We start from the raw sequence: 25,029 nt of genomic DNA, 5'->3' as shown, positions 1-25,029 counted from the left end.
TAATAGCTTACATTTTAATGAGTACACCTGAGTAATAAGGTTTTGATGATGCCTTCAGGAGCAGGCTGTACAATTCCAGCTTGCAAAATCTTACTGAAGCAATTAAACTAGTAAATATCATTTAGTGGGATGTGAGGCACCCTGAACTCTAAATATAAACGGTATATACTGCAGACATGAATGTAAAACTTCTACCATTTTACTTTGTCATTAAACTTATTTTTTTGGAAGATGTTATACTTGCTTGCCCATGCCATGAACTGCCTGGAAAAAGGATACATTTTATTAATTTAAATTTAATCAAATGATTCAAAAGATTACTTTCCTCCATTTAATAATAAAACTTGATTATGATAAGTTAGTTTTAATGAACACTTTGGGAAAACAAATTGAAAGGAGCTATACTAAAATTTATTAAATGTAGATTGCAAAACTGAGCTTTTACATGCGTAAAGACCACCTAAATCATTTTTGAGAATCAACGTCGTTGTGAATATTTTATTTTCCAAATATATAACCCCATTTGCTCATTGAGCTTCCAGAGTTATGAAACATTTATTTATACATCCTGAAATGTATATAATCTCAAAGTACTCTGAAGAATCACAACTCCGTGCAGGTTCATGAACACAATGCAGAAAAACATCTCTTCTGCTACACAGATCCTGAGCACGAGAAGTTTAATTTTACTTGAGTAAGGTGCATATTGGACGAAGTTTGGCATTAAAAATCTTAGAGGCTACAGATTGGTGCGAAAGAAGCCTTTTAAACTTTGCACAGTGAAGTTCAGATATCCAAGTGAAGCTACAAAATGCACAGTTACAGACCTCAAAGAACACATATTACTCCTGTCCCCCCATAGTGTCAGTTTTCTGAGAGATGCACAGCACGGATCTGTTAGGAATGGCACACTGTGCCAGAGTCATACGCAGGTCTCTAAAGGTCCTGCGTGGCACCTCCATGGTCTCAATGCAAGCATCTTCATACCTGGTTCCAAACCTGGCCTCTGCACTGGCTTTCACTGTTAGCAGAGTGTGTGTGGGGTCAAAGGGCTGCTGAAACCTCCTTCCGCATGGAGCTCTTACAGCAAGAAGCAAACTGCCACTGCCAGCTTCTGCCGTTGAATCACTGGGGCTGCAGACCTTGGTCACATCATCACCATCCTTTGCTAGGTTAAGGTTGTACACGTCTTTGTGCAGGCTCACCTCTGACTGCCTTCTCTTCTCTATTGACGGAAGGACTTTGTACTTGTTTAAGGACTGTGGCGGAGCAGCAGGAGTACGCTGCAGCATGTGCAAAACTTCCTCTTGGCTCAGGTGGTTAGCTTGCAACATGACGGGCTGAGACCGGGAGCGAAGGTTTCTGTCCGGCCTGCGGAACTCAGGAGACCCCGGCTCCCTGTGGATGCTGTTCGCCTCCCCTGGATACAGTGAGCTGTCTACAGCAGGTCTGCTTCGCCCCTTAGAGGATTTTGGCCTTGTTAGATGCATCGAAGATCCGCTGCTTTGAAGATTTCCAGCTGTGTTTCGGCGTAAGTGCTTTACAAAAAAGAGTAAAGAAAGTTTATATTGTTCTAAAGGCTATGAGCACAGCTTTTAAAAACTATCGCACTGGTTAAACGTATAAATGTACGCTTCCGTAGCCGGTCAACAAGTTAAATTAGCGTTTGTGCGCTTTACTTCCCAGTTTGGGTATTAAGTCCTTTCTCAAGCGTCAGCAACGTTGCCATGACACTCTGGTTGCCTTGACAACCTGTGGTTGGAGAGTGGGAGTCCCCTGCTGTTGGAAACATGCAACTGCAGCTTCATACATTAATGCAAACAGAAGGTGGCAAGCTTATTTTATTGTTTAGTGAGCTAAAAGCTAAAATTAGGTTTGAAAAAGTGTTCACTATAATCAAAACCAAAACTAACTGAAACAATAATGTGTTCTCGCAAAACTACCTAAAATAAAATAATGTAGGAAAAATATCCTTAGCCTTAATCATCAATCAATTTTCTCTTTTCCAGACCATTCTCTGTGGTGTGGGAAAATCCCAGCAGATCAGCAGTTTCTGTAATACTCAAATCAACCCATATGGCACCAACAATCATGTCATATTCAAAGTCACTTAAATCACCTTTCATCCCCATTCTGATGCTCAGATTGAATTATAGCTGATCATCTTGTCTATATGCATAAATGCATTTAGTTGCTGCCATGTGATTGGTTGAGTAAACATTTGCATTAATGTGTAGATGAACAGGTGTACCCAACAAAGTGGCCGGTGAGTGTATTTAGTCTCATAGTAATGATATGTGTTCATTTCTGTCACCTTCAAGATGCTGTTTAAGGACAGTGAGATGGCTGCACTTACAATGACTTATTTTCTAAAATCAAAAAAAATCACATGACAAAGTTTAATTCACAAAATAAGAAACCTTAAGTACATCCTTCACGGCCAAACGGGAACATCTGTCTTTTTTCACCTGCAATGTTTATTACATGTTTGAGTGAATAATAACACAGAATACAGAACATGCTTGTTCCAAATACAATGCTATATTCTATCATAATATTTGTACATTAATCATAAATCAATTCATAATGCAAAACATTTGTTCATGTGGACATAAATAAACATTTGCATGTAACAAAAATACAAAAATACAAACAAAAATACAAATCTTCATTTAACAAGAAAAAACCTAAATCAGATGTGTAGTAAAACACTGAAGTGATATGAATTTATGGAAAACAACAATGTACAGAGTTAAACCTTTTTAATCAATGATTTACAACATGCTGTTTCCCAATTAAGTATGTTTGTCCATTTGCATTTGTAATATATCATCATCCCATATTTATGGAATATTTTGTAATATATCTAAATAGAAAGGTCATTAATAATGATTACCAGCAACAGAAGGTTCAACATTTTAACACTGGATTAAATACTGCATGGCAGCTGAAAAACTGACGTAACAGTTTACTTTATTCCATACAATTTTCATAATTGGTATACCTCACTATTATTCATTATTACTTTGTGTCATGTTTCCCCAATTAAATGTTTGGTCTTTTAAGCATTACAAAATATCATCATCATGCCAGTAAATAACTTTTCTGTTAATCCTCTTAAGATATTAAATCTCTTCAGCCTGTTTTCATATCTGAGAGCCAAACATTTGTTCACTTCTAATTAATTTGTCATTTCATTGTTTCTTCATTACTTCTTAATGCTGAAATCTCAAATCCAAAATGCAAACTTGGTTTATTTCCTTTGAATAAATGTTGTTGCAAAAACAGCAGCTTTAAACGGGAGCCCAAGACTTCAGGGACCCACTGTAGTTCCCTTCATATTTTTAAATTAATTTAAAAAAAACAAAACAATCCAGAGCAGCTATTCCCAAACATGACCACAATGGAAAACTGTAATTTGAACATCCTCCATCCGAAAACTTCAAGCAGATCAATATTTCCTTTTATTTCATTAATTCAGATTTTCTTTTTTAAATCAAAGTAAAAAGTGTTACTGAGGTTAGAACAGTCACAATGAGATCAAATGAGAACATCAAAGAATGAGTGCAGAAATTCCAGGGTCTGTACTACTGAAGGAGTTAAACAGTAAATGATAACAGTAAATAATTTATAACAATAGATGACTGAATAAAAACAGAACGCAGCATTTAATAAATTAACGGAAATTAATGGAAAAGTTATATATAGTGGTCCTAATATGGAGCCCTGGGGAACTCCTTGAATAATAGGAGACAAGGGAGGGTAGACCAGACGAAGCGACACAATGTGTGCTTACAAGTAACTTAAAAATCAACTTACAGCATTCCCAGGTAAAGCAGTGTTGTGTAGTCCATTTATTAAGGTGGTATTGTAAACTGTATGAAAAGCCTTTTAGAATTGAAGAAAAAGACATTGTTTTGTATTGTTTGTAGTTCTTTGTATCAGTATTGTCATTTACGCTTTAATAGAAGTAGTTATTTTGCCGTGTTGTTTTCTAAATCTTGACTGTTGGGAGAGAATTGAAAATTGAAATTCTGTCTAAAAACTCTTTTAGATTTTAACTTTTATTAATTTATTGTCTAAGAGTGTTTCTCCAGCAGCTTTACTTAAAAAAAAAAAATTCTAACTAATGAAGGGATTTAAGGTAAATTCAGGATCAGTTTCTTTTTCAAATACCGTATAAAGATCTAATTGCAATTTTAAACTAAATTAAAAACCAAGTCAAAAAGTCCTTAAGGATTTAAAAAGAAATAATAAACTGATTTTTATTATTTAAGATTGGTTATTTTAGAAGAAGGATTTTATTCTGTTAAATATTATAAGAATTAAACCAACAGGATCTTATCCTACATGTTTAACCTTCCTCTGAGAGATGGCTGGGCTCATTTACTCAGAAAGATTGATGGGTGGATGGTCAAAAGTTTAAAAGGTGCAGCTTTTTAAATTATATATTTCTGTCTAAAAATGTAAAATCTTCAAAATCTGAGTTAACTACAAACAATATATTAATATTAATTAATATACTGTAAATGATTGCTGACCCTAGACTGGGAACTGTTGATTTAAAAGCAAAAGATGAGTTAATAAAAATACATTCAAAGGTCCATTACTTGGAGGAAAATGTACAGAATTTTATGTTAAAACATGTATACAGTAGTTTCAAAATTAATCTTAGTGGTATTACAGCTAATTATGTCAATCCTTCACCAAGCAGCAGAAGCATCTTGTTCAGCAGCCTTTCACCAAGGACAAGTTACAAATATTTAATTATATAAAGTATGACGTGTCAGATATTAGCACTTCTTGCTTCTAAGGTAAATCAAGCATGTTATGTTGAGCATATAGGTCCTCTGTGATCTGGTACACCTCAGAGATGAGAGGTAGGGCCTCCCCCAGCTTGGCCACAACCTGCTCAGGTGGGCCAACATTCATTACTTCGAAAAAGGTTTGGCGGCCAGGAAGCACGAGGAAGGCCATGCCCGCAGCCTTACGGATCATCCACGGATGGTGCTGGGCGAGGGACTCGTTGTAGGCCTCTGCACACAGGGCAGATGTTTTACTGTCTTCTGTGCTGGTGCGCAGGCGATCCAGGAAGAGCTCCAGCCATCTCAGAGCGCGGTGGAGCCTCAGCAGAGTACGACAGCCAGACTCTGGGTGGCTTCCTTTCTTGTTCACATCCACGAGATTATTGTCCAGTTCGTATTTTACCATCGACTGCACAGTAGCATAGTGAGAAGCGTTCTCACCATTCATATAATTCACAAGGATCTGGATCTTGCTGACAGCATCCTTAGAAATGAAGCCAAAGACACTTCCCAAGCTGTTCAGAAACCTATTACAAGGAGTAAAAACACACTCAGTTAACACCTGGGTGTCCTTTTGGTCTACTATTACGGCAGTAAATTCTAAATGCCTGCAAATTATAATCGGTTCAGTTCACATGAGAAATTCCAAGAATTCACTCACAGACCAGAGCTGAAGCTCAACTCTTTCCCTTTTATGCTGTTCCTGCTGCAAAAATATTTCATACTTTTTACAATAAAAATGCAACATTTATGAAAGCCGCTGCAATTTGAATTTCAATTATAATTACAAATTCCAGTCATTTCTAAAATATTATCAAGATGCAGTTATTGTGCCTCAGCCTGTTTCGTAATGCTATTGTGTTGCCTTTGATTCCTTTACTTTCATTTTTTCCTAATTGAAAAGAGTCCAAACTATACTCTCCGTCAAAACTCTCACTATACAGCTCTGGTATTTGTTTCTTTTTTCTATTGGATCTTTTAATTGCTCTTATATAAGAAAAACATGGAGCTTTTAAAGGGGAACACTCATGCTAGCATTACCAGCTTTGCAAATACTTGTCGGCCTGCTTCTGTCATCACATTTTGATTTTTTTTTTTTTTTTTTTTTTAAAAACCAGAAAGTCCACTGAGAATAAAATCTCTTTTTCCACAGAGACCTAGCCCTAGCCAAGAAGGCACACTATTACCAGGAATATGATTCTGGAATCAGTCTGTAGGTAAAGTAGACCCTTTCATATGCTATAACCTGTTTTGATCAGCCACCTATCTCAGCCTGTGATGACCCTTGTTTCACAGACATTTGACTGTTGTAGTTTTGCAATTGAAACTACAATATAACTTTCAATACAATCCAATTTTATTTATTTAAATCACAAAAAAAATCACCTTAAAGTGCCTAAAACTATAAGGTACAGTAATCCTACAATAATACAGAGAAACCCCAACAATCAGACAACCCCCTATGAACAAGCATTTTGGCAGCAGTGGGAAAGAACATTTCCTTGTAACAGGAAGAAACCTGTTAAAAGGGAGAACCAGGCTCAGTCAGGGGCAGCCATCTGGTGCAAGCAGTTAGGGCTGAGGGAAAGGAGACATGATACTGAGGCACAAAGTTGGAATCAGAAAACAGAATTGAACAAAAGGGGGGTTTGATTTCAGGTTTTACAATTTATTTGTTTTTGAACAGAGCTTTAATGTGTTTTTCAAATCTGTGGATATCTCCTGTAATTATGAAGCTGCAAGGACTCATAAAATAATTAATTAAAAAGAAAATTTTAGCCTATCCCTATGTTCTTTGAGGGTCTGTAACCTGGAAAGTTTTCATGGCATGAAGGTGACACTTTTTTATTCATTAAACATACGAAAGTTAATCTTTTTTTTTTTTTTTTTTTTTTAAATAGATGAAGAGTCAGCTGGATCAGATATAAATCTCAAGACTTGATCTTAGCTTATAGTAAACGCTCTCTGTCCTACATTTACCTTGCTGTGATCTGCTCGCCTTACTTTACTTCTACACTGATGTAAGAACACACAGAGAATATTTGGACCACCAAACCACTTACTTTACAAGCCCACGCCATCCAGCGACGTACTGTTCTAGATAGACTTCTTTATTTTCCGACAGACACAACTTAAAAGTGTCTAGGACCTCCTGGAGGGAGAACTTCTGGTCTTCTGAGCCTGCCATGGTTTCTACCAGGAAGTGCAAATGACACAAACAGGCACGTAAAAATGAATGAAAAAATGTATTTCGGGGCTACAAACAAACCGGAACTGTGTAAAAATGTAAGCCCTGTGGTAAACGATCAAGAAGTGAACTCGTCACCTACAAGAAAAGTTAAAATTGAAAGGAAAATTACGCATTTCTTTTTCTCGACACCGTGAAGCGACAGATCCTGTCTGTTCTTATCCGGTTCTACTGCGCAGGCTCTAAATTGGCGACTTTATCTTCAAAATAAAAGCAAGGGAAATTTGTACCTTGATTGCTTATTAGACTTGTTGAAAGAAGTTATTATAACCCAAACCATGATCCCGCCGCACTTAAACAAATAGTTTTGTTGCATAAACGTCACTGATGTGTGGAAAATAAAAAGTGACAAACAGCATAGCCTTTGTATGCCAGAAATGAACTTTTATAAATGAATGCACCTGAAATCCCTAGGCAGTGCTGAAATTAGGTCAAAAAGAGCTCCAGACGAGTGAATTGCTACCTGAAATGTCACATGAAATGGTAGCTGGTGTGTAGGCAGTGAAGCATAATAAGTAAGCAAAGAGTAAGAAGGGGCAAGGCAGGATGAGAGGACTTTAAATATCACTGTGGCCAGTTATCCTGTGACCCCGTTTCAGTTTCCAAACCATAGCAGGTCTTATTAGCATGTTGTAAACCTCCCCTTTCATTCTTAGTGCTATCCAGACTACGTGATGCCACTTTTTCTTGGTTAATCATTTTTAGAGGTGTCATATTCCTTATGCTGAAAATCTATTCACACATCTATCAGTTCAGTATAATTAAAAGTGGAAGACATAGTATTTTTGAAGGAATATAGATAGTTGAATTTGTTTTCAAGGTTTGCTTGAAAGGAAGTATAGATTATCAAAATGAGATATGGAAATAGTCTTCAAAACCTTTCCACCTGTGTTTTCTGCAGGCTTTCGTAGCAAGGGAGTTTTATTGTGAAAGCACTGGCCGGAAGTCTTGCGTGTTAGCCCAACGCTGCTAAAAAATAAAGTCAGTGCATAATATTAGCTGCATGTTTTAAAGCTACACACAATAAACTTTCCTATATAATTCAGAAGTTATTTTCAGCTGACAGAGCCTGGACGTTTAGGTAACCTTGGTGTCATTTACCTGTGTATATAAAAAAAAGGCTGCCCAATGAGAAAGCATGCCTGAAATAAAAGTAACGCCACTCGGTGAGTACAGATGCTAGCTAGCTAGCGCCTCAGTTCCGTCAACATTCATATTGTACATGAGCTGGAAAACTTTTAAGATCTATATAAGTATTTGCCTTGCTATGAAAAGAAACCACTTCGGGATTTGTTTGTATTTGGTGATGCTACTTAGCCTTTAAATCCTACCGCTGCGCACTTGTGTGTTTACTACCATTACTAAAGGAGTGTAATTCTGAACTTTTATCTTCTGTCCTGCCTTTCCAAGGTGCTGGACAGGATGTGGGCAGGAGCTGCATCCTCGTCTCCATCGGAGGCAAAAACATAATGCTGGACTGTGGGATGCACATGGGCTACAACGATGATGTGAGTGACATAATGCATTTGTTATAGCAAAAGCTTTTTTCTTTTTTTTTTTACCCTTATTGGTTTCCTTTATCTTATTGGTAGTTATAAGCACCCTGCACATAGCATACTGACAAGAATCCCAAATCAAAACCCTACATGAGACTTTGGCAAAATAAAAGACTCTAAAGTGAAACAGAAGTGTTTCAAATATGACAGCAAAAGTTAACACCAACTAGGCTGTTTTACACTGGGAAGGTTTACAAGACTGTAGTGAGATCTGCTGACAAAAAGACAGGAGGCAGGTCTGAAGAAGTTAAGATTTTCATTAGGATTAGTCCCACACACTGACACAAACACCTATCCTAATGAGGACACTAATGATATTTCTTATTTAAAATCAACAATAACACAAAGTAAAATTGAAAATCAGCCCAAAGAGGCTTAAAGGGGGTCACCACAGTGATTCTACTTAAGAAGATAGAGAGAAGAGTCTGACTGCTCATCAATGCTTTCGTTACATGTTGAAAATCAGGCTCTACCTGCTGGGCCTGCGTCTGCATTCACTCAGCTTGAACATAACTTTGGGTTCTTCGTATTTTTGTGTTAGCCTGCTGTCAGCGGGATGTTTTCGAAGAACCGATGATGTGTTAGCAGTATAACACAGTTGTTACTGTCTTGGACTGTCTTTAGTCCTTACCATCAAATTTTTTGCAATAAAAGGACAAAGAGGGGCCATAGGGGGTTGGTGGATCAGACGGTGGTCTGAGGTCTGACGATCCCTGGTTTCCAAAACTAGCTTGTGGTATATGGAACATCACTTTTTGGGTGGAGAAGGAGCCTGAGTTGGTGTGTGAGGATGAGAGATTCAAACTTGATATAGTTGGACTCACCTCAGCGAGTAGCTCAGGCAATGGAACCTCTTGAGTTGCCCTACAGTAGGTGAGAGCAGACAGCTTGTGTTCCCTACCTGTACGTTGAGGTTTTCCCCAATGGATGAGAGGGTTGCTTCCTTGCAGCTTTGAGTCAGGGAACGCACAGTGAATATCGTTTGTGTCTGCGCACTAAATGACAGTTCACAATACCCAGACACTGGGTGACGTGGGACTCTGTTATTCAACGCTTACATTGGCAGTAAAGGTATGACCAAGCTGGCAGAGGTGGGCTGGGCTTCTCTGTGCAAACTGCTGGTATTTCTGTACATTCTGACTTGGAATGCATTTTAAACACAGCTATTATGAAACAGTCCTTCTAAGAAAGAGACTCTCCTTTTTAAATGCACTGTTTTCTACCTTTGAAAGAAGATGATTTCCATTCAGTAACAGTCCTATAACAGATTGTTTTATCATTGCAGAGACGTTTCCCAGACTTTTCTTATATAACACAGAACGGGCGTCTGACAGATTTCTTGGACTGTTTGATCATCAGGTTTGTTGTCTTATTTGTTATGTTCTTCATATTGCACCTTTTTTTTAAATAATCTCAACCATGTGTGGAACATAGTACACCTTTCTACGTTTTTCAGCCATTTCCACTTGGACCACTGTGGTGCTCTGCCCTACATGAGTGAGATGGTGGGCTATGATGGACCCATCTACATGACCCATCCCACCAAAGCCATTTGCCCCATTTTACTGGAAGATTTCCGGAAGATCACCGTTGACAAAAAGGGAGAAACCAACTTCTTCACTTCGCAGATGATCAAGGACTGCATGAAGAAAGTGATTCCTTTGAACCTGCACCAGACTGTCCAGGTGCAGTGCTGACATCATTTTTGACCACACACGCACACATGTCTAATAGTTGCTTCTGCGCCAGCTGCTTCTTCTCTTTTGATGGCAATTCAAGCTGTTTTGTGCTGGTGGCAGGTGGATGATGAGCTGGAGATCAAGGCGTACTATGCAGGCCATGTCCTGGGAGCTGCTATGGTTCACATCAAAGTGGGATCAGAGTCTGTGGTCTACACTGTGAGTGTAAACAAGTGTGCACTCTGTCACAGTAGGTGAATTTATCAAGTGCAATCTGAGAATAATTTCTTTTTATTTTAGGGTGACTATAACATGACACCGGACAGGCATTTAGGGTAAGTGAACCTACTTGTTTGAGGTTTTTCTTTTAGTTATTTAACTCTTTAAAAAATAGATCATACATTTACAAATTTAAGACTGCCAGTGCCCATTTTGAATTTCTTAAAACCTTACTTTGAGTCGTTCCTAAAATCTTAACTCTGATCTGCGGAAAAGCCTAAGATGCAGTATTTCTTTCTTGCTTTCATTCAGTAATTTTATTCTTCTGACAATTTGCGTGTTGAGGTTGACCCTCCATTAATGGCTTGTACATCCGTTAAATTGCTTTTTTCACAAGCGATGCGAAATAAAATAACTTCTGGATCAAAAAAATGATCAGAAGTTGAAAAATAAGCTGTAATTTTGGAATCCCATGGCTTTATTTTATTAATTCTGTTTCTTTTTTAAGCTTGAATCCTTTTCTTCTTTTGACTACACCCTTTTAGGGGTCAACACAGCAACTGAAAACATAAAAACTATTAAAGAACGTGTTAGTTGTACTAAACTATTCAACTATATGGGGAGGTTTTCAGTAATAAATTTCAATATTCAATAGAGGCCGGTCTGTTTGTTCTAAACAGTGTTAAAAAAAAATCAAAGCTGGGATCTCACTGAGCTTATTTAAAGGGTAAATGTATTATTAGAAGCAGATTTCCTTTTGCAGCAGGACTTAGCAACTGACCACAGTGCCAAAACTACTACTAAAAGGTTTGCTAATCATGACATTACTGTCCTTGATTGGCCAGCCAACTTACATGACTTGAGAAAGGAAGCTGAGAAATACCTTATTCATGCAGATGAGCTTAAGTGCCACAAGCTGATCACTTGCACAGTATGCTGCATTGATGCAGTCATTCATGGAAAGGGATCCCCAACAGAGGGGTGAGTGGGTAAATAGCCCTATTTGACCGCTGCAGGTATTAAAAGCAACCCTTAATCAAACAAGTAAAGTGAACAGAAAGTCACTTTTAAGTATTTAAGACATGAAGGTGAGTGAGACCAGAAAATATAAACAACTTTTAAACATCAAACACCCAGATGAAACGGTTTCTTGTGAGGACTGCCTTAGGAGAGACAGACTTAAGAGTCACCTCTGCTGCAGAAAATGTTCATTAGGGGCTCAGACTTCACCAATTAATAGCAGCTCAGATCAGAAGGCACATCAATGCTTCCCAAAGTTCAGTCAGCGACAGATCTCCACATAAGCTGCAGGGAGGACGCTGTGTATATACTACTGAGGGAGACTAATTAGAAGAGAAGTACTGCCTGGACTAAGAAATACAAGAAATAGGCATTAGCTGAGTCAGAATCATGACTTCGGTCGAATGGGTCCCAATGTCAGATTTTAGTTACAGGCGAGTGAGGGACACTGTTGGTGACATATTTAAAAATGGCACGGCTGCCACGGCATTTTGATTGAACTTGAAATATTATGGCTTCCTGTTTGGGACAGACTGTCCAAGATGTTTATGCTTCAGTTTTGGTCAACGAAAGTTTACTATTTTAGTCTGTTACTCAGCACTAAAGGGCATATATCTGTACCAATGTATTGCAGTCACACATACTTACTGCTCACTTGATCTATGACCTTTCTATGTTAGCTTAAAGTCTTACTGAGTACAGCTTGTTTATTTTGTAAAGTGTAAGCCCCGCTGTAGTCAAAAGGGGTATAAAGCAATATAATCTTTAGGATTGGGTTGCATAGATTATGAAAGATGTAGCTCCAGACTTTCCACTGTCTTCAAGGATGTTTAAATGACCAAATCAGTACTACTTAAATATCAACCTGGAGCCAGGAAGGTCTTAGTTTAGCATAAGCAGCAGTACAAAAAAGCTCAAAATGATTCAAATGTCTGTTACCTTCACCTAAAAAACAACTGTGCATGTATCTTTGTGGCCTAATAACTACATATATAAGGGAGGAAAGCACCAACGTCACTATTAGACATGCATATGATTACATAATCTGACCACAAGATAATAGCATAGATGAGTGGGTGATGTTGTTGTCTGCATGTCTCACTTTTTGTTTCAGTTGGTTAGCTTACAAGACATTCAGCAGTAACAAGAAAAGAAAGTTTTCCTGGACATTGAATGTCTGGGTTGTATAGCTGGCCATTAGAGAGAATTTTTAAGTCCATTGCCTTAACTTTTTCTACACATACATTAAATACACACTTTGTTTAAACCTCTAGCGCCGACTGTATAAATCCACATTTGTTCATTTATTTGTTTTGATGTCTTTAGTTTTATTCCCTAATTAAAAAATAGAAAATTATAATTAAAACATCTTTTAATTCTTAGGTTTTTCCAAGCTTTTGACTGTGACAGTTTCATAATGCTGGTGTTGTAAATTCACAGTGCCGCGTGGATCGATAAGTGTCGCCCAGACATCCTCATCTCTGAGTCTACATACGCCACCACCATCCGTGACTCAAAGAGGTGCAGAGAGCGGGACTTTCTGAAGAAAGTTCATGAAAGCATAGAAAGAGGAGGAAAGGTAACGGTTAAAGTTTATTGAATATTGCATTTTTTGCGAGTAGTCGGGTTTTCTTCATCTTAGTATTATATATTTTCTAAGATCTTTTTTTTCTTCCCAACCTTCCAGGTTCTTATTCCAGTTTTCGCCCTTGGTCGAGCACAAGAACTCTGCATCCTGCTGGAAACATTTTGGTACAGATCTGTTTTAAAAGACTCTTCAGAAGCATTAGCAAGTGTGCCTTTTATCTCTGTTTGCTGTATGGGTTCTATTAAAAAGGGAGGAAGTCTCTGTGAAAGCTAGAAAGAAGAGAGCAAAGACAGTGATGCGTGAAGATAATCGCGGTCTGTTCTCTGGCTGAATGATATCAGATAAAGGCAATTTTTCTAGCACATAATTGTTGACATTCCAATTAAATAAAAAGTCCTTTCAGTGTAGAGTAATTGCACATGATTACAATACAAAAAGGGCTGATATTTGTCTGGACAGCTCCCTAAAGTAGCTGTATTCAATTTATTAAGCTTGATAGAATAAATGTGGCACATTAACTTCTTCACTGGCTCTTTGGACAGACGCTCTAATTGCCCCCTCTCACCACACAGGGAGAGAATGAACCTGAAGGCCCCAATCTACTTCTCCACTGGACTGACAGAGAAAGCCAATCATTACTACAAGCTTTTCATAACGTGGACCAATCAGAAGATTCGAAAAACCTTTGTACAGAGAAACATGTTTGAATTTAAGCACATCAAGGCTTTTGATCGCTCCTACGCCGATAATCCCGGTCCTATGGTGAGTCCCATTGTACATCAAAAGTATGCGAAGTTTCTCACTGAAGAGGTCAAAGTGCAGTGAAGTAAAATAATGTGGACACTTTCAGGTGGTGTTTGCAACACCGGGTATGTTGCATGCAGGTCAGTCTTTGCAGATATTCAAGAAATGGGCTGGCAATGAGAAGAACATGGTGAGTATTGTAAGGAAGTGGACAGCGTTTTTGAAATCTGTAACACTTAAAACCTAAAAGGTGTGCTTTTGTGTTGTTTTTTTTTAGGTTATCATGCCTGGCTACTGTGTACAGGGAACAATCGGTCACAAAATCCTAAATGGGCAAAGGAAACTGGAGATGGAAGGCAGAGCAACGGTAAGACTTACTTTATATTCTCAAGATGGAAAAAAAAATTAGGGGGTGAGCAGATAAAGTCACATCGTTTATTCACATCCTCCTCAGTCGTTCCATCCAGTCTCATTTTTCTGTGAACTCGGTTGTAGCAAAGATCTTAAAATGAGTGATTCCAAATTTTCCATTATATTGAGGAGAGTTTAGATGAGCAAGTATTACCACTTAAATAGTCATTTACAGCTGGGAAGATGTTAGTTTAGCTTAAAGATTAAAAACCGGACTTGCTATCTTGTCTCTGTCTAACAGAACCACTAAAGGCTCAAAATGGGCCTCTGGCCAGTAGCTGTAAACATAACCACCGCTAGTCTGCATATATTTAAGGCAATTGGTCAGTTTTACCTTACACAAAAAGGCTTCTACATGTACCTGTTCTTTCTGGCCTATTGATAAATATATATATATATATATATATATATATATATATATATATATATATGTATATATATATATATATATGTATATGTGTATGTATGTATGTATGTATGTATGTGTATATATATATATATATATGTATGTGTATGTGTATGTATATGTATATATATATATATATATATATATATATATATATATATATATATATATATATATATATATATATATATATATATATATATATATATATATATATATATATATATATATGTATGTATGTGTGTATATATATATATATATATATATATATATATAAATATATATATGTATGTTGGGGGAAAAAAACATCTGAAGCTTGTTATGGTCCCTTTCAAGCATGCACACAATTATATTTTCTGACCACTTCGCACTACATGTGAGTGTAGTGGCTAATGCTGTTGTCTGCACGTCTGTCTTTCATTTCAGTTGTTTTTCTCACAAAACCTTCAACAGTAGCATGAAAAGACAGTTTTACTGGGCCACACTCATGTTTGTCTGTGCCGTATCTTAGGGTTGGGCGATATAGCCTCAAAAGTGTATCGCAATATTTGAAGGAAATATGCAATACCACTTTCAAAGAGAAAAACATTTGTTTGAGTGCAGCTTGCAGGTGGCAGTATTTAAATAAATAAAAAATGAAGGGCATTTTCCATCCTCCTTTTCCATTTAGCGCCTGTCACTGATGATAGACTACCTGATTCAAAGTGTGAAGATATTGCCACAAGGTGCCAGCAGCAGCATTATAGAGTGGTGCAGCAGTATATAGACAGACACACCGTAAGTCAAATGAAAGCACAAAGCAGTAGTAGTGTTTTCAGTGGAAAAGTGTAACATGGCAACATAATAAAACTGAAATTGAAAATTATTTTTTACCCTGGGTGTCGTAACTTGGGTCGATGTTTTTTTGGATCGAGGCTCCATGTAACCGCATCAGTAATTTCCATCCACTGTTTGTTCTTGCTTGGCTGAGTCATTTGTTTACTTCGGTGCTGTTCATCACCACCTGCTAGCATCTCTTCCTCGTGTTCCTTCATAAAATCCACGGTAGCTTTTATAACGATAACGTTTATTTGGGTGAAAGAAGTTTGTTGTTTTCGCTTTTGGCAGGAAGACTTTCCTTACGTATTCCACAAACCCCTGTGCTTTGTTAAAGATCGCTGAAGTAGCTCCCTTTTTACTAAATTGTCCTTGGAAGTGGACACGGGGCTGATACAGATGTCAGACATCTGTGAGATTTTCTCAGATAATGTAAACGCGTAACAATATGACACTTTTATATCCCATAAAGGTTTATACTGGTATTATTGCAGAGAATATTATATGGCACAGCACTATCATGTGCATAGTATATGTACTGAGCTCTAAGGTTTAAACCACATAAACTTTTAAGTGACCTTGACCTGAGTAACAGATCACCATCACTTTAATAGACTGATGAAGCCTGCTGTGTTACATATGAGCCCTGTCACATCATTACACAGTTATTACCAAAAAACAACAATAATGTGATATATTTTTAGTTTTTAATTGTTATGGTTATTATCAATAAGTTTTTTGGTAATGTGTCATGTATCTGGTTTTACAACAGCAGACCTTGACTGACTATAGTTTAGTTTAACAAAATAGTCAGACTTCAGATAGATACCTAAATTCATCCATTACAGAAAACTGCATAGTCATAAATAAGATTTTATTTTTTAAAGGTGAAAAAAATGATTGCCGAGGTGGCAGTATCTTACTGATTATCTGTTTATCTTTGCAGAAACTGTCAATCATTTAGAAGAATTCCACTGTTACAAGGACGATACACCTATAACATTTTCCACAAAAGTTTTGTTTTTATTGTTTTGTTATTGACTGTTGCTTATAGATAAATGTCACTCATTATTACCATTCCTAAAGTTAGCATGGAAGTAAAATGTGTCTTTTTTAGGTTAAATGAGCCATTCTTTATTGCTTTTGAGTAAGCTAAGTTAGATTAGCCTAAGAAACTAAGTTGCATTAGAAAGATTGTTCTGTTGGGTTAGACCTCTTTTAAATATTTTTGTGAAACTAGCCCTACTTTTTAAACTAAGCTTAGTTGCACCACCTGAAGGCAATAATGTCTTCTTTAATATCCTGTAAGGTCTCTGATCAGCATAGCCAACGCTCTACATTGCCTCTAAATCTCTCTGTGATTCTTACAGTTGGATGTGAAGCTGCAGGTTGAGTACATGTCGTTCAGTGCACATGCAGACGCCAAAGGAATCATGCAGCTCATTCGCATGGCAGAGCCTCGCAACATGCTGCTCGTGCACGGAGAGGCGGTAAAAATGGAGTTCCTAAAGGGGAAGATCGAGCAGGAGTTCAGTGAGTGCAGACCGTCCGCTCATCAGTAAAGCTTAAAATCAGTTAAACATGCTCACATTTAATGCTTCCCTTCTTTTAATGACAGGTATCGACTGTTACATGCCCGCTAATGGAGAGACAACGACTGTGACCACAAACCCTAGCGTTCCCGTTGATATCTCACTAAACCTACTGAAGAGGGAGATGGCTCTTGGAGGTAACTTGTTTTCTGTGGTAATAATGGTTTAGGTGCAATGTGCCTACTTAGTTTCACTTCAGATTTAGCTTTATTTGTCCTGAGATTGGTTGGCAGAAGACAGTTGTTCACCTTTTGTGCCACCTCCATTCAGAATTGTGACCCACATTAGCTGTGGTAATGGCAAATGTCATTTAAGTAAGTGGGGACATTACAACAGCAGCAGCTTTATGACTGTATAACTGTCACCTAGTTTTTAAGATTTCCAAGAACTGCTGAATTTTGTCCCAGTTCCTGGTATTTTAGACTTTAGTGCATTTTCTCTTTTGGAGTTAGTAAGTGTAAATCTTCAGTTCCTGATCAGAAGTATACCGTGATAACGAGGTAAAAGACTTACGGTCATAAATGGTCATTCATTAAAAAAAATATGAGTACTTCTGCAAGAGTAAAATATATAAATGCACAGAAACTAAAAGTATGTCTGTACATATTAAAAAAGAAACAGATGGTCATTGTACTCATTTTCTAAAATGTGAAATGTGGGATTAATGGTGGCCAATCTGTTTGTTGTAGCTCATGAGATTTGAAAACAACTTGTCATATTAAAAGATTCAAAATCTAATTCCAATTAGATGTTGAATTATTTGCCCCATAAGCCTTGGGCTGTTCTTTCTAATGTCCACCTGGAATAAAAATATCCCCAAGTGTTGTGAGTAACCACTTCAAACTGTGAGGCCAAAATGAACAACCTAATACAAAAATAGAAAATCCTCCCGAGTGTCCACAGAGCTAACTGTGGACACTCGGGAGGATTTTCTATTAAGATAACTCATCTTACCACTAATACAGAGTGAGGTTACTGCTCAACTGAAGCAAATATTAACAATTTTACTTCATCAGTAAAAATAAATAAATACATTAAATGCTATAAACATTCTTTACATTAAACTACAATTTAACACAATTTGATTCACTATAAAGGAAGTCAAACAAATGCCACATTCATTCTAGTTATAGAAGGTGCCTCTTCAGTGAAAGCACCCTCCTTGGTAAACCTTTCAAAATGGCACTGGTTTTATAAGCAATAGTGCCTGGCCTCCAGAGAGGTGTACTATAAATCAAGTTCAACGTAACCAGGCTTTCTTTGTGTTTGCTGGCTTGATGATACCTGAAACCCCAGTTGCAACACTGGCTAGCAACCTTTTGTGTTAACCCAGGCTTTCTGCACAAAAGATCACATGGAAAAGGGGCCTTTGATGCACCGTTTTGCTCTAATTCTACACAGAATTGACAGATTGAGCTCCGCCTGCATCTGTCAGACATGTGTCAGAGGAATGGGTGACGGACAATAAAAAACATAAAGTAGAAAAAGTCAGCCCTGGAACCTCAAATAAAAGAATAATGAAGAGGCAGAATGCTGGCAGGAAATCATTAAACTTGTGAATTCATGTGGCGCTTCCAGACAGCTTCTAACTGAAACGCTGAACCTTCTCCAGACCAGTCTACATGTTCAGCATAAGTTACCATGGTGATCTATGTTAAAACTACCTTTGTGACACCCTTTACCCTCAGTTTACCTCACTAACCTATGAAACTTCCTCAGCAGACCACCTCTCTAGTTCAAAGAGGTTAATATAGGTTTGCTCACTTTTCTTGAACTTCACCCTTGTTGCAGGACTTGTATTGTTGTTCACTGTTTTGTTCATTTTGACCACAAGTAGCAGTTTATACAATGATGTATCTTATTTGCTGTGCTGTAGGGCCGCTGCCTGATCCCAAAAAACCTCGCACCATGCACGGAACGCTCATCATGAAGGAAAACGTAAGCTTCATGGTTTATAACATGTTTTTAGATTCTAATTTTTTTGAAACGCCAAAATATACATGAAGATCAAGATCTACCTTTAAGAGGACTCAATTTTGTGTCTAGTTATTTTAGAACTTGCTTTGATATATTTCAGTAACGTTGCATCACGTTGTGTGGTTTAACTTTAGATCTGTGTACCTAATAAACTGGCAGCTGTATCCCTTTCATTTGTGGCGTGCAGTTGCTCAGTTATTATTTACTGTATAATGATAATTACCCCCTTGTGGCTTTCACTACACAGAGTCTGAAGCTGGTATCATCAGAGCAGGCCCTGAAGGAGCTGGGCCTCAATGAGCATCAGTTACGGTTCACCTGCCACGTGCAGCTCCAGGATCCACACAGCGACGCCGACACGCTCCACAGAATCTACACGCACCTTAAGAGGTGAGAGTGAGGTCACTAGTCTGCCACTAGCTAATGATTAATGCGAATGTGTCGGCCTTATTATCTGCTTGTTCTAAAGTCTGCTTGATTTCTCTCAGTATAATTATCAAATTAGATCATTTTGCTTTTCTTTGCCTCAGTGTGTTAAAAGGCTACACCATCCAGCACCTCCCTGATGGCACAGTCATCGTGGAGTCTATCGTCATCAAAGTCTCCTCCTCTGCCGAAGACTCCAACACCAAAGTCCTGCTGCTTTCCTGGAGTTACCAGGTGAAAACATGGACATTATTTTTGGAGCGTTTCGTTATTATTTATTCTTTTAAATGCTCTGAACAGCAACAAGATAGAGAACTGATAGACATACAGTGGGGTGGTAAAAAGATACATTAGAGGACTGCCTATGCAGTCGAAGCCTGGTAGTTCCCCTAATCATCTAGTTATTGAATCACTGTTTTGAGATATGAAATAATTTTCCAATGAAATTCTGTGAAGGAACAACAGGATGCTGGAAAACAGAAGATAGACATGTAACATGAGATATAATGTATATAGTGTACAGGAGATTTTATGCCATTTTTTTTGGACTTAAAAATTGAGAGGAGGTACTAAACATTTTAAAGAGGTCCAAATAGGGGCTCATATTGCAATTAAAAAAGTTATACTGACTTAATATGTCGGAAGATTATATATGATCGCTTGATCTTTATTAACAGGTTATAATTGAGCCTTTACTTAAAAAATCTTTCCTTTATCCAGCTGTCTTAGCTAATCCACCTCTTAAGTCTGACGTCATTAGCTCTTTCTGGGTCCAAACTCTTCTTCAGTTCCCAGATTCAAACAAACACTGTGGCATCACTGAGAGTTAAAAACGGTCCAGATTCTTTAATCTTCAGTAAAATGATCAGAGCGGCTGCTCTTCCAGGTGTTACAACAAAGTTATCATCCAGGCATCCATGAAAAAGAGGATTTACAAAGTAACAGAGTTAGAAGTTGGCAGGGTGTTAGCTCGATTGTTTCAATCTATTCAATTCAATTCAATTTTATTTATATAGCGCCAAATCACAACAAAAGTCGCCTCAAGGCGAGATGATACGCAATGTTCTGACTGAGGGATTTCTAAAAAACTAAAACGCACAGCTCTGGTATCACTTTGGACTTAAATGAAGACACTAATATATAATGGTGTGCTACCTGGTGGCTAGCTACAGAGCTTTGGTTAGGATATATAAACACATTAGCATAGTGAGGCTGGGGGATTTTTTTCCCCTCAATAAAAGTTCATGTGAGATTCCCGATGAGCAGAGATGACATGGCAGGAAAAAGATGCTGAAAATGAACCAGACTTCAGTCTGGGGAACATCTGAGGTAATCCATCAACAACACAAGGTTGGTCAGTGTAACTTTGCAGTCTGTAGTGAAATAATCAAAATCATTAGTAAAACCCCTAAAACATAGTCTTAAATATATTACTTCTAATTACAAAAAATAGATAGAAATTACCAACTTCTTCAAGAAATAACTTTTTGCTGCTCCTGTAGTTGCAGGATGGGGTAAAAATGACAGTCCCCGAGAGTTGTAGTGTTAAGGTCTATTTCTTTATAGGTTAACAAATATAAATGTGGTCTTAATGGTGGCTAAAATCATCGCTGCACTGACACACATTTTAAGGAAATGAAAGAAGTTGCGTGTGATATTTGAAAAACAACTTGAGCATCCTCCAGCTCTGTGGATTAGACGTAGTTGTAAAGTTTTGGTAATTCCAGTCTTCTTATTGTCTTACAGAATTAGATGTGCAGAACTCAAGCATAATAAATATTTACAATTTTACTTCAGCCAACTCCAAACTTTAAACTACAGATTAAACAACAGCAGATCTTGAAGACATAAAGGCTTGGATGACCTGCTCTGACCTGTAAATATTCTCGTTGTGGGTAACATTATATTTAGTTGTAACCTTGTTTATAATTTCTTTTTTTCCATTAACATGTAGTAATTTACCAATAAACAAACCTAACACAGACTAAAATCAGCTAAAGATGATTAGACTGATAGCTTTCTGTAGCTCAGTACATAATATAGTCGCCCTATCCAAAAGAAAAGCAAAAGTAAGTGTCACAAAGTGCAGTGGAAAGTGGCAACAAGGTTTCCTTTCTGCACCTCTGGTGGGGTGTCATGCCATGGAAAGTACCTTCACTGAAATTAATACAAAAAACAAATATAAATGTCATATTTCTGTTCTTGATGCTGCAGTTGAATAGAGTTTTTCCGGTCATGCCTTTTTGCACCTTCTTCTTAAATGAATGAGTTTCCAGTTTCCTCTTAAACGTTAATGTAAACTCGCTTTATTTTTTTTTTTTCTTTGAAAGAAATAAAAATCATTTAGAGAAAATAAATAAATTAAAATAAAACAATAAGTAGAAAGACTGCTAGAAAAAGAAAGGGAGATGCAAAACAAATGTGTTTACAAGTCATTTCTAAATCACGATGTCTTCTGGTCCAAAGAGTGAGCACGTAAATGTCACACTCAGGGTTTTAGGATGAGATTGGTCTCAAATGTTAACCTTTGCAAGTGTTAAAGACTCAGTAGTTTCGGAGGTGTTTGATATTAAACTTAACTCTTCCTGTTAAATAGAACTGGTGACTCACTGCACTCGGGGAAGTTTACACAAGTTTATTCCAACAAATGTGATGTGGTAGAACTAAAAGTGTGTGTTTGGATTTCATCTGATAAAATTAGAAGCAAGTCAAGGTTGGATTTAGTTGTTGTCGAACACCATGTGTGTGTGTGTTAGTTTGTATGTGTGGGGCTGTGGAGGCTAACGGTTCGCTATGAAATACCACCAAAACACACCTAAAGGATCTGGTCTAAATCTGGCATTAATCTTCCTGATCTGAAGTCACTGAGCTCTGTGAGGGACGTTTTCTTTGCTTCTGGTATAATTTATTTCCTGCTTTTTTTTCCCCCAATAGTCTTGTACAGCTCCTAAGGAATTTTAAATTCTAGTAACTTTATCTGGATTTTTCCAGTTTTTCAAGTTGGTGAACTGTGAATTTTGTAAATATTTTTTTAAAGGTGTACAAGTGAATTAAAGCTGGGTCACACTAATGCATGCAGCAGAAATATTCAAAGAGTTACAGTGCAGTCCGACAGCTCATATCAAGAACGAGGCCAACTGTATTTGCAAGATGTGATTTATTTTGGCACGTGAAACAAGGGATCCATTGTGACCGCAATGAGTGCAAGAAGATTGATAAAGGTTAATGTAAATATCATGGTTTACTGTCCTAGATCCTTATCAGTGATGGACTCAAGTAAAATTGGGACCGCAGTGCTCAGGAGATGACAGTTCTTCTGTTAAGATGTGCCTACACAGGCCTGATGGTGAGCAGTTCAGCCAGGGGGAGTGAAAACAGTCGCGTAGGTGGACAGTATGAGAGTAGGGGCTTTGAAAGTGAGAATAAGGGGAAAGTAGAAGGTGGGGAAACCAGCCTGTTAAACTCCGTCACAGTGGAAAGAAGAAAAGAGGTTTCTGTGGTTTTGTGCGTTCCGTGCAAAGAGCAGCGGGTAAAAAAAACAAAATATTCTACTGTGCATTTTATGCCTCTTTCTTATATCTTTTATGTCTTGCAACTTCAAGTGGTGTTGCACAGGTTCAACTAAGAAAGTTTTTATTTTTACAGTTTTTGATGACTTAACATATCGAATCTCTTTGATTAGTAGTTGAGGTGTAATTGAGAACTTTAGAGAACCTCAAGGAAGAAGGCTGAAGGATCCTTTTGATGACAGGAAAAGTATGGGTGTAATAAGACTTGCGCTGAACAATTAATGTTATTTATGAATTGCAAAAGATCATGTGCAGGAGGTCTTGGAGGGGGAGATTTGGGGAATTTTAGCCTTCATTTTGACAGGACAGGACAAAATCGGAGAAAAAAGTAGACAAATGGAAGAGAAATGGCACATAAGACATGTAGACTCAATTCCAGGTATCTGCAGTAAGGGTTCTAGTCTTCAGTACAATGGGTTACCAACTCAACCGGGTGAGTTGTAGTGGTAACCTCCGCTTACTTAGTTATAGACGATGAATCAGTTGCTTGTGAAGTGCTCTAAATTGCATTTTATTTTAAAAGTGTTATATAAATAAAGCCTGAGTGACTAACAGTAAAATTATTATAAAATTACTGTTTTAATATTATTTTATGTTTAATTTGACTTATTTGCACATTCTATGAAAACACAGTAAAGATGAAGTATCAAACCGTGCAGGGGAGGTTTGAAGCCAAATAATTCCTATGAAGATACCACCCTCTAAAAAACAAGTGGAAGATGTGTCGACAGTGTATTAATGTAAGATCCAAAATGTAATTATTGGTTAGATTCCCTTTGGAGTGTTTTTTAAAATGTGGTCTTTTCGAAGTTGATTGTAGGAATGTTGTTACTAATCCATGAAATGAAATCCAATGAGGTGTGCTTCAGAGGTTGACTAAAATTAAGACGTTTAAAGGATAAATACACATATACTAGATAATTTAAATGGTAAATATATTAAATAGTTTGTAAAATAATATGTTTTACCATGTTTTTGTTTCACCTTCTCAAATGTCATGGTTTTCTTTTCAGTCTGTAATGTCTATTAAAACTGAACAACTCTGGTGTTTAGGACATTTTGATGAGCATTTTTCTTTTCATTTGGTCTAATTAACAATCTAATTATTATAAAATATAATTGAAGATTAATTGTTAACAAACAAGAATCATTAGCTACAGAGCAAATTCACTGTAATTTATCAGTGGAGCTTAGCACGAGTTAGTCATAATAAGATGGACCAGAGTAAGAAACAATTTATGTTTTTAATTGCTATTTTCATCTTTTTTTTAAATCTGTGGCAGGTGTTATTCTCTAATGTTAAGGACCTATAAGTAAGGTTTCCATCTGTGAACGAGGTTTTGGCCTTCTTCAAAAGAAAATCATGAGAATTTTATTTCAAATATTTGGGGCTTTTATTTATTGATTTGCAAAGCATCGTGTTACCTGATAGAAGTATGTGCATTCCCTGTATTTCAGGCTATTTGTGCTTAACTGTACGCAGACCAATCATACTTTCATGTATAGCCAGGCCCTATATGAGGCTGGAAAACCCCGATGAGGTTAAAAGTTTGGAAACCCCTGAGCTACTTCCTTAAATCTAATTTGTGCCAAGCACAAACATGATGCTAACTTTCTTATTTCCCTAAAATGTTTGGTTTGTTTTCTTATCTTTCGTCAGGATGAGGACCTGGGGAGCTTCCTCTCATCCCTGCTGAAAAAGGGTCTTCCATCTGGAATCTGCTGAAGCAACTTTTAGCCTCAAAGGACATTCACACTAGAAGAAGCTCATTTTTAGTTAAAATCTCCATGCAAGTGCAGAGAAACTGAAATGTCTACATGTAAACTTCAACAAAAGAGCTGCTGCCTTTATACATGTAACACACAGAGGCTTTTTTCGTATTATTGACTCAGTTTGAGGAAAAAAAGACAATTTGAATTCTGTTTTATCCCTTTATTTTGATGCACAAATAAACACTTTTATCGAAAAGTCT

General features: G+C 37.3%; 3 protein-coding genes across 4 annotated transcripts; 1 reads left to right on the top strand and 2 right to left on the bottom strand.

Annotated features, from left to right (window-relative positions):
* Positions 1 to 484: 484 nt before the first annotated feature.
* Positions 485 to 1,738, bottom strand: ubxn10 (UBX domain protein 10). Its single transcript, XM_026154648.1, has one exon. It carries the CDS (start codon positions 1,488 to 1,490, stop codon positions 843 to 845), a length of 648 nt encoding a protein of 215 aa, XP_026010433.1. The 5' UTR covers positions 1,491 to 1,738; the 3' UTR covers positions 485 to 842.
* Positions 1,739 to 4,606: 2,868 nt separating this feature from the next.
* cptp (ceramide-1-phosphate transfer protein) lies at positions 4,607 to 7,235 on the bottom strand. 2 transcript variants are annotated; one of them, XM_026155220.1, is made up of 3 exons: positions 7,136 to 7,235; positions 6,869 to 6,998; positions 4,607 to 5,332 (listed from the first exon to the last, which is right to left on the bottom strand). In XM_026155220.1, exons 2-3 carry the CDS (start codon positions 6,991 to 6,993, stop codon positions 4,810 to 4,812), a joined length of 648 nt encoding a protein of 215 aa, XP_026011005.1. In that variant the 5' UTR covers positions 6,994 to 6,998; positions 7,136 to 7,235; the 3' UTR covers positions 4,607 to 4,809. The 2 variants fall into 2 exon arrangements, with proteins under 2 accessions (XP_026011005.1, XP_026011004.1); XM_026155219.1 differs by having other exon boundaries at positions 7,166 to 7,235.
* Positions 7,236 to 7,975: 740 nt separating this feature from the next.
* ints11 (integrator complex subunit 11) lies at positions 7,976 to 25,005 on the top strand. Its single transcript, XM_026154555.1, has 17 exons — positions 7,976 to 8,219; positions 8,464 to 8,561; positions 9,895 to 9,968; positions 10,066 to 10,294; positions 10,409 to 10,507; positions 10,589 to 10,623; positions 12,968 to 13,106; positions 13,215 to 13,279; positions 13,688 to 13,877; positions 13,966 to 14,049; positions 14,137 to 14,226; positions 16,863 to 17,025; positions 17,111 to 17,221; positions 18,961 to 19,022; positions 19,309 to 19,451; positions 19,592 to 19,721; positions 24,717 to 25,005. Exons 1-17 carry the CDS (start codon positions 8,192 to 8,194, stop codon positions 24,780 to 24,782), a joined length of 1,806 nt encoding a protein of 601 aa, XP_026010340.1. The 5' UTR covers positions 7,976 to 8,191; the 3' UTR covers positions 24,783 to 25,005.
* The last annotated feature ends 24 nt before the right edge of the window (positions 25,006 to 25,029 follow it).

The sequence above is a fragment of the Astatotilapia calliptera genome, chromosome 20 (assembly GCF_900246225.1).
Source record: "Astatotilapia calliptera chromosome 20, fAstCal1.2, whole genome shotgun sequence".
NCBI lineage: Eukaryota > Metazoa > Chordata > Actinopteri > Cichliformes > Cichlidae > Astatotilapia > Astatotilapia calliptera.
Note: the sequence above shows the minus strand (reverse complement) of the source record. Positions and strands in the feature narration are given on the sequence as shown.